Source organism: Haliotis rubra, unplaced genomic scaffold, assembly GCF_003918875.1.
Source record: "Haliotis rubra isolate DU_JTF1 unplaced genomic scaffold, ASM391887v1 Scf1267, whole genome shotgun sequence".
NCBI lineage: Eukaryota > Metazoa > Mollusca > Gastropoda > Lepetellida > Haliotidae > Haliotis > Haliotis rubra.
In genome coordinates, this window is record NW_025765189.1 from 217288 (window position 1) to 227783 (window position 10496).

A 10496-nucleotide genomic window follows, 5' to 3' on the forward strand; every position below is an offset into this window, starting at 1 on the left:
CGCATCTGAGAGGGTAGCGATATGGTCCAGGGAACGCTGTGCCTCACGGGTCTCTGCTGTCAGTGTTGAAGGTAACTCGGACTGCGTAGAGAAGGATGCTGACGTTACCGTTGCTGAGGCCTGCGTCTTCTTCTTATGCAGTATCTCTGGGATGAGGATCGGCGGTTCATCATATAAGCCTCTTTCTTCCATCGGGACGATCTCAGCAGAAAAAGTCCTCGTAGTCTGTGAAGAACTCCCAGTAGATCTCGTTGAAGCCTTAGGGGTGTAAGGCTTCTTCTGCGACGAAGATGGCCTCTTCTTCTTCGTATGGGTTGAGGAGTTGTCGGACGTAGAAGATCTTTTCTTCGACGTAATGGCGGACCTCATCCCCGCCCATCTTCTGAAGACGCCTCCGGCAGGTCACTGGATGGAAGTATGTCGTCTGACAACGACAGACAGCTCTTTAGGGACTCAGCCGGTTTAGCCATGACTTGCAACAGCCGCCTGGATTTATCCTTAGCACGTCTAAGTACAGAGAAATAATAATTATTAAATTCAATTTTTGTTAATTGCTGACATAATTTACAGCGAGAGCTGGAAGTACATATTGTTGTGCAACTGGGGCACAATAAATGCGGGTCTGCAGCAGAGAACCTAAACCTACAACGAAAACAGGCTTTCATGAAATGTAAACAAACTGAACAATCACGTGAAACCGTGAATAAACAGTCAAATTTGCTAATAAATTTCAAACCATATTGTAGAAGGATACTCCCTGAAACCTTATAAAGGTAACTTATAGGGTAATAACTAAGTTAACAAAGGATATAGTGCCGTGTTGGAGACACAGGTGCTCTCCCAACCGTCCACTAGGGCGAAGAAGGAGAGAGTGAAGAGTGGGAAGACGGGTGGCGCCGTTTTCCCGCCAAAACGGAGAGGGAGACAACTCGTGGCGAGTAGTGATTTTACGTCTGCTTGTTTGAAGGGAGCTTCAAAAAGGAGATACAAGTGTTCCACTAACGTGGGAAGAGGGAGACAAGCAATAATACATGAGTCAGGATAAGGAAAAATTATGAACATGTAGTGTCATCCGTTTCGTTTTCTCATATAAATTTTTGGAACAATCGGTTTGGTTGAAAATAAGTTCCGATAATTTAGCCTACAGGAAGATGATACATACCAGATATTTATAATACATGTATTACTTATATGTGACATTCAGCGTCATGTTCTACAGATTAAATTAACTTTGTTGTTGTCATAATTATAGGAAATCATGGAATGTCAAAGTGTAAAGAATATAACACATTATGACAGCATATACTTCATTCAGATCTCCTGTAGTCAAACTGATTATGGTAATATGAATTATTTTCACACATATCATAATACGTTCTAATGCAAATTCTCAATTATTAGTTGCACAAATTCCATGTATCGAAATATTTCATTTCAGACTTGAATCATATGACCGAAACGATGATTTTGTCGGGCCGTCTGTCTCAATTCCATGTCCAGTAGACACAATATGGCCACTGTCAGGATATTTACAGCTGACACCTTCCCATCGTGGACTGCTGCCTCCAATTTCTAAAGAAACGATTGAAGGCTATTTCATCTACCGCCTGGCAGGAGACCTGCAATCCACACAAGATGTCAAGGCCATACAAAAAGGTACACTGATGTTTGAAGGGGACAGGGTGCTGGCATGCAGTGTTCACATGTCATCTACTGATGTTTACTTCAGTGGCATCGTCAGTGCATCAATGAAATACAAGGTATAATATAAAATCCAGAAATTCAAAACAAATGCGTTTAAGCATTACAAGAAATGATAAATTGAAAGACAACATTGAATTTAATTTGTTTAAAATTTAATGCGTGCCTACAATCCTATGGTTGGCTGGGTAGCTCAGTGATTAAGGTGTTAAATATGCTGAAGGCCTGGTTCTCTAGTGCACAAATTCTGGTGTCCCTTATTATGTTATAGCTAAGAGAAGTGTGAAATTATATTCACTCACTCTATCCTAGGTCACATACAACTACAGACTAAAGGTGGAAAAGACCGGGGAGCCAGTCAATTCTCACTGTGAGTGTCCAGCAGGGAAGGGTCCGCATTCCACCTGCAAACACATTGCTGCAGTGCTCTTAATGTTAGAGCATTTCATCTCTACTGGCAGTGTGCAAGTTGGGAAGAGCTCAACAGACAATTTGCAGTTGTTCCACAAACCAAAAAAACCTTACAAAGGTAAGTCTGTGTTAAACACTAGACCCAAAGGAAATGTGACACCAATGTCTCTGTTACCTGATGTATGAATTGATATGAAAAGAAACAATATTTTAGGAAACAATTGTGCTGGATATTGGACTGGATAGAGCAGCTCTGAGATTTTAAAAGTTTGTATTTTAGTGTACTGAGCAAATTCTAGTACTTTTTGGGTTGAGTCCCATCCGGGTGTAATCCCAAATATAACATATGTTACATTTGACCACTTTCTAAAATGGCATTGTGTATTTTCATGTACTGAGCAAGTTTGAATACAATCAGTATGGCCATTTATGATCATTTTTCATTCAGGATCACCAGTAACAGCTCAATCAATACCATCAAAAAGAAAATGGTCTCACCACATGCTGGAAGATCCTAGACCACAGAAATACAGGCAGATGAGTGGATACAATGACCGTGTACGCAACATGATGGTCAACTACTGTGCCTCAGCATCTCATGATATTGCCTTCAAATATCTGCACCCAAAGGCTGATTTACATACAGCGGCTGATGATCATGACTATCTGAAAAAGCCACTTACGGAGTACATGGTTGACAGTGCACTGAAGGTACACAATACTTCAAATACTGGTTTGATAATAATAAGTAGATATTTACCTATATGTAAATATATTTAACATCTGGAGAGTCATTCATATTTGTTATCTCTGGAGTACACACTTGAAACCAAAGTTTGTAAGGAAAACCATACACAACATCTCATAGTTTCATGTTGTGTATTAATGAGTCAATTGTAAAATGCATTGGAAGGGATTAATCATGCTAATCAACATAATTAAGTAGATTGATTCCATCGTTGTGAAAAAGGAATTTTGATTTACTCTACTTCTCAGAAAACCGATATTTAATAAAGGAAAATATTTCAAGCATCATAGTTTTAAACAGCTCTTTAATGTCTCTATATTCGTGTTTTCCAGGTTACTGAAGAATCTGCAAGAGATGTTGAGGCAGCAACACGGGACCAGAGTAAGAGCCCAGTGTGGCACAGGGAAAGAAAGTGGCGCATCACAGCCTCAAGGTTTGGTGAAGTGACCAAAATGACCAACAGAAGAAATAAAGAGAAGTTATGTAAATCAATTGTGTCAACAAAAATATTATCATGTAAGCCTGCCATTCATGGAAAGCAATATGAGAAAAAAGCTATTTCTACATTTGAGTCAGTGTACAACATCAAAACCAAAAAAGCAGGTCTGTTTGTTTCTTCTTCGGAACCCTTTCTGGGCGCTACACCAGATGCCATTATTGATGAGTACAGCTTGGTGGAGGTGAAATGCCCATATACAGGAAGGAATGATTACATCAAACCTGGTAAAAACTTTCCATACCTTCATTATGATGTAAACAATCGATTTTTTTTAAATCAAAGTAGTCACTACTACTGTCAGGTTCAGGGACAAATGTACATAGCAAAGCGTCAGTTTTGCTATTTTGTTGTTTACACATTTTGTGACATGTTTGTAGAAAAGATCAGTATTGATAAGGATTTCTGTCAATGTCAATACTCATTGGTTCCCAAACTTGAACTGTTCTATACCAAATATCTAAGACCATACATTGCTTCTACATTGTAAATAATAAGATGGCCAGTTAGTACTATTAGTCAGTTTGGGTCAGTCATGAGCTTGTGTGTGCTCCAATGGTAATAACCTTATTGGTATGTTGAATTGCACTTTGGTATGTATCAAACTTGTGGATTAACATTATTAAGCCCATTATCCATTTCTTCCCGAAATGAATTATTTGAAAATAATTCAGATTCTGAAAATAATATGTCAAGATGTATTAGAAATATTTACTGACCCTTTTTGATGTCAATATTGTTCTTTCTTTGAGTCATTAGACTTCTTATGTGAAATCAGCTTCTTAAGAATCGACAGAGGAAGAAGCATATAAACAGGTTTTAACTAATACTTACCTTGGAATATCACTTACTAGATCTTTAGAGCTGAAAGAAATATCTAGAATCTGCATATGAGTAAGTGTTGATGCCTATCCTGTACTGTTTACTATATGCAGGGATGAGCATGCAGTTTTGAGAAAAACTCTGAAAAATAGTCGGGGGCCAAATTATACGGATTAAGACGATTCCCACATGGGTGCAATGTGTGAGACCCATTTCTGGTGTCCCCCGCTGTGATATTGCTGTAATATTGCTAAAAGCGGTGTAAAAAGAAACTCATTCAATCACACTAACATTATGACAATGCTAGAGGGATCTGGCAAGTAGTAGGTGTTATGGATAATACAAATGTAATGAAAAGGTCATCTCTATGCTGATGAATGCATTATTGTGGTTCAGTCGCCTACCCCAAATGTATTGTGCTTGGGTATGTAACAGATTACCACTGTCAATAAACAATGTATACCCATTCTCAGTTCAACAACAATTTATGTCACAGTATCTAATATATGTTACAGTGAAAAAGATCAAATCTTGCTGTCTCAATAAGAGCATGTTATTACATTAATAGATATCTATAAAGGCATAGATGTCTAACAATATCTCTACACACTGTAAGTAACCTTACACTTGTGTGTAACTCTGTCTTTACTTAAGAAAAAAGATTATTCCAGAGAGGTTTTCATGTCAACCAAATAGTATTTTGTCTGGCATGTCACATTCAATACAAAATATTGCCATGTACACACATCATGCAATTTTACTTGGAAGGAACATGCATACCTTATCACTGTTATCAGTGAGTCAAACTATTAGCCTGTAACCTTGTTACCATGAATAAACTAGAGTTGACTGAATAGATCGTTAATCTGAAATATTGTAATGATTATCGATATGAAAATTGTGTCATTGACAAAAGCATACATAAACTGTTATACTTAATTTACTTTGACAGTGTACAGTTGAATATTAAGAAGATCTAATACTTAGCTGTGTGTACATAGTGAAGCAAGTCTTTATATTATTTGGTGAAGCTTCTCAATAGTTATTCCTATGGAATTCTCACTAAGAATGCCTTTATACCTGACTGACATAAGTCAAGATGATTGTTGAAAACTCACTGCTTTCTGATATTTGATTAATTGATGTTTGAGAAGGTTATGGCCGAAAGATATGACTTTCCTGGTTATAATGCTGTGCAAATAGTGAAGAATACCAATGCATTACCTATCCAGAAACCTGTACATATAGTCATAATATAGAATTCACTATGGGAAAACTGTTCTGTTTGCAGATGGATGATATCAAATGGTTTACTGAAATCATTAAGTTTACTTTTGAAAAAAGTTGGTGTAATAACGAAGTAATTTTCAACAGTGTGAATCATATCACAGTGGTGATTTTCATAGAACAAAATTACAGTAAAGGAGCCCCAGTGAGTTGGGAGATGCAATGACAAATAACATCTGCATTGGGTCTACACATGTCAGGTCATTATCAGCTGAACATAACATTTTATCAATACATGAAATTCTGTAAGATATTGTGAAGAAGAGATTCATGCAAATTCATTAACAATGCAGTTTCTAAAATTTGAAATAGCAAAACAAACATAAACCATCCGTGATCCAAGTACCACTTCACTGGGTGGAAGATGTTTCTTCAAAATTTTGAAAGTCTTACTTAGACCAATTATTCGTTCAACATGGATTCTTTTTGAAGCAATTATTCTGTCCTTCACAACATCCTCTGGTTCTAATTGTGATTTGCCTTTTAATAAAGTTAAACATCTTGGGCTGCAAATGAATCTTGAACCACAATGCCCCTGTCGGCCATAATGCTATCCTGTTTCTCAAACATACCATGTGATGGGTTAGGCAAAGGAGACTGCTTCACTATCTGCCTGTCACTTGCTGACCCCCCATATTATTCACTGATAAATGAAACTGCCCCTCTGGGTGTGCAGCCAATCATGGTTTTTAATGTGTTCTGATGTTTGTAGCTGGACGATGTCATACTCTGAGCATCTACATGCGATGGCTTTTTGATAGGAATCTCTGTTGCATCCAAAATGACTCTGGTGTTTGTGAATTTCTTACCGAAGTCTGTTGGCATGTGATCATCAACTGTTGCTCTTGTTGGCCATATCTGTAGTTCTTTCAGTTGGAAATATAAGAAATTGATCCATGTTATCACGATCTGAGAAACTGTGGATGATGATATGCCAAACATAAAGCTTAATTCAACATCATCTTTGGCCTGTCTTAATTTCATTAATGTAAGAAATAACTGGTCTTTTGGATGCAACATTTCACACTGATAATTCAGTTCAAAAACAGCTGGACCAAGCGAGTGAAAGAAAAACACAAAATGATCATAATCACGGAAACCAGAGTAGTACAAGACAGCTTTGGGATTATTGATACAGGCTTCTATTGAAGAAGATCCTAACAAAGTGCACTGAGCAGACTGGGGGTTACTTTGGCATATTTCTACAGGCTCATCGAAGTTAGCTGTGCTGATCATACCAATATCCTCTCTGCTACCAATTACCACCTCTTCGGATACATCCAATATAGCTTGGTCAGCTTCTTCTTCCCTGACTTGATGTGCTCTCTTTGGTAGAGATGGTAACGTTGACATGCCCGATGTATTGGGGAAGATCGAAGGAACCGCACCTGTCCGGAGACGACTTCATTCACCTGATTTTAACATAAGATACCAAAACATGAAAGGTAACAATTTTATTTGATTTAAAAACACAAATGGCATTGATTATAAACTCTAAACAATAAGTAGGAAGCTATAAATTGTACTTACCGGTAGTATTAACTATAATCTTACTACTTATATCAAAAGGCATTGATACTAAATTAAAATTGATGTAATTGGTGATTTTATGTAGATGTAACACAAATTTATCTGAACATTACTTCTTGACTTTACTAATAATATTAAACCATACAAAACTTAGTTTCCGAGGTTTCCTTGGGGGATCCTTCAGTCGGAAGCTTCAGGCTTGTCATCGTTGTTATTGGTCCTTAAAAAGATCAATAAAACACAAAGCAACAAGAACAAACATTAAACGAACAACCATGCAATAATCATAATGAAATTAATTTGAGAACATGGAATAAATCAACAATGGTTGTAGACACAATCATAGTTCCATTTTCAATATTCATTGTCTAAGAGTGTGTATGCTTTGTTTGTAATTTGGTTTAAAATTGAGAACAGAATCTTGATACCATTTTTCTGAATTTGAAATCACTGAAAACAGATGAAACATGCTTCTATAAACATGCTACTTTGAAATACAGTAATTACGTTCAGATAGAGATCTACACATATTTTTTATCATAATCTACAGATGACAATTATGTTCAAGATATCACATTCAAATATCAGTCCTTTATAATATATTTCTCTTTCATAATTATTCTCAGCTGAACAAACATGTTTACATAAACAATATTCGAAGAAAAGCATATTTATCAACTTTGTTTTTGGTAAAAGACACGACAATAGTTAGAAAATCATGCATAATAAAATAGTGTGTCATTCTTAACAAACAAAACACCGTGTTTTACGTACCTAATAATGTATCCACGTAATCGCCATCGGTAAAGTAGGCCCGACAGACGACATCGATTGTCCCTGGTTTCAATAGATTCTTTGTGGACACATCAACTCTTCTTACGGCAACGCGCCATTTCTGTCGCAGGTCAGGGTCTGAGGGGTACTTGTGTCCCCTAATGTTACTTTTGCAACCCGGAACAGAGCAGTATCTCGGCATGTTCGGGCCACTGTGGACCTAATCACCGATACGAGCCACTTTTAAAGCTGACTTCCGGTTTCCCGCTATAACCTCAAGTACACTCGCGCCACCTAGCGAGAAAATTTGGGCGGTGTCTCCCATTGTTCAATGATTTTTAACAAATAATGCAACACCACCTAATCCGACTCTAGCATCTCTATTCTTAACATGTGTACCATACGTATGTTACCAGTATCAACATTAACCAATTTAGAAATCTTAGCTCTCACAAGCAGCTGTTTTGTATGAAAATCGTGATTTAAATGTTTAATTATAGATTCGAAAACATTAATAACAGAGAATGTTAAAGAGAGTATGTCGCTAACAAATGAAATCATGTGTCCCTTACTTTTAGTCTGTTTATAGCTGTGTCATACCTATAGGTGGCCTGGCTTTGGTCTGGTCGAATCTCTTCTTTCCTAATCAGTGAGCTTTTTCAAAGTGCATCCCCATTTATTTATCTGTAGAATGTTCTCAGTCAACTGTTCCACCTAAAATTCCGCATGTTCTGCCTCTGAATAACGCAAACCAGTTGAAAGCATTTTGTTCTCTTGTTTGGGTAATGGGATTGAGGTTTTGTAGATACCTGAGAGGACTCATGTTCCAAATGAAGTTGATGTTGCTGTTGTTGTTGCAGATCATGTTGATATCCACAGTATGTGTCACTCACATTGTAATCTCGGTGCGTCGCCATTATCCGTTATGATAATCGAGCTGCTGCTGTCTGTCATCGATCGCACACGTAAATCGTCTTTCCTTCATTACTCAATGACAAATAAACTCACCCGAGTCTTCATGGGTAGGTGTTGGTAGAAATAGTTATATCGCCACAGCTAGATTAGATTAGAAAGATCTGATAACAGATTGCTGTATTTTCTCAATACCGCCGTTTGCCAATGTGTCAAACAGTATTAACGGTACGCCCTTTGTCCTTCAACCTGAACACATTATACATGTATTCATTTCCCGAAAGGAAATAACAGCCTGCGGTATATATACCACGACACACTGCATTGATTAGATCATTCAGCATACACCCCATCATGGGTTCCCCGAGTATTTGGAAAGTATTAGGATACGTTCAAATCGTACTGTGTTTACTAGGTATTATTGGAAATGCGATTAGCGTGTATGTTCTTTCCAAGATGAACTCCAAGTCCTTAAGATTGTTGAAGTACCTCAATGTGGTGGATAGTGTACTTTTGGTGATGGTTTGCACTTTGATGCAGATGACTCAGTCTGGACTTACTGGATTTGCTCTTGCTTCAGACATTGTGGGTCTGTGTATTGGGACATTGCCTCTTGTAGTTCAGACGTTTGAAGCATACCTGACTGTCTTGATTGCCACTGTGAGGTGTCTGGCCGTGGCAATGCCTTTCAGATTTGCAACTTGTATGCGGGATTCTGTGCAAAATAGGTTACTCATTGCAAGTGCAGTATTTTCAGTGCTTTTCAACGTGCCATTCATTATCGGGCAGTACTTACGAGGACCTTCATCATACAGTTGGATTTCAGATTTCTGCTTCTACATCCAACAGATATTTTGCCGGTTTCTCCCGATACTCGTTATCGTCAGCTGTAACGTCATCTTAGTTGTTTCAAGATGTAGAATGAAATCATTACAAGGACAGGACAACCAAAGTAGTTCACCTAATGGACGACACAGCATGAGTGCATTTCAGCTGACGTGCCTCGTCCTTGCAATCACTGCAATGTTTATTGTCACACACGGTTCTTTAGGTGTTGTTAACATCTATGTTTGGATTCATCGATCTGTAAGTGGTATGGTTGAACACTTCGGTAAATATTCCAGTTTGATGATCATTACTAACAGTGCTACCAACTTCCTTTTCTACTGTTTGATCGGTAGCGAGTTTAGAACAACCCTGGTATCTCTGTGCAAGAGGAAACCTTGTTCCACAAGAAGAAACAGATCTGTGCCCGTGTCAACAGTGTAACATTTTGACTATTTGTTGCAACCAGTTGATTGACTACTATCACTGTTTGACTACCATTAGAGATATATTAACTACCTAGTGACAACCAGGGGACTGTTTTAGAACAGTTTGCTACAAGGTGCAGTAGGCTACAACTCGGCTGCCAGATGTAGCCAACAATTAGTTATCACGAGAGAACCACAGAGGAAATATTGTTTCTGGTATTGTGTGTGAAGCTGACGATCATCAGAGGAGCATGATTGATACAGTGCGTTCTTGGTCAGAGACATACCTCCTCAGCAAGTCATACTCTGGTGAGTTAATTCGAGTATAGATTTTCTATACCTTTTGAAAATGTATGCTGATTGAAAATGATTTTGCTGAAGAATTTAGTTTAAGGAATGTCTGAATATTGAAACACATGCATTCAATGGCTATAATGTTCTGTAGTATGAGTTCGTTTCACCATAGCTATATTTGCTTAGCGATGATGGTGATTTTACAGGCGTTTAAGGACATAATCCGTAAAGGTGAGTGAGTGAGTATGGGTTTACGCCGTTTTAGCAA

At 37.8% G+C, this 10496-nt stretch overlaps 1 protein-coding gene across 1 annotated transcript; it reads left to right on the top strand.

Annotated features, from left to right (window-relative positions):
* Positions 1-355: 355 nt before the first annotated feature.
* LOC124266602 lies at positions 356-9341 on the top strand (the record flags this gene model as incomplete). Its single annotated transcript, XM_046701394.1, has 6 exons — positions 356-415; positions 2014-2230; positions 2561-2823; positions 3193-3612; positions 8630-8647; positions 9222-9341. Coding segments are annotated over exons 1-6 (1098 nt in total), but the record flags the coding sequence as incomplete, so codon positions are not given.
* Positions 9342-10496: the final 1155 nt, after the last annotated feature.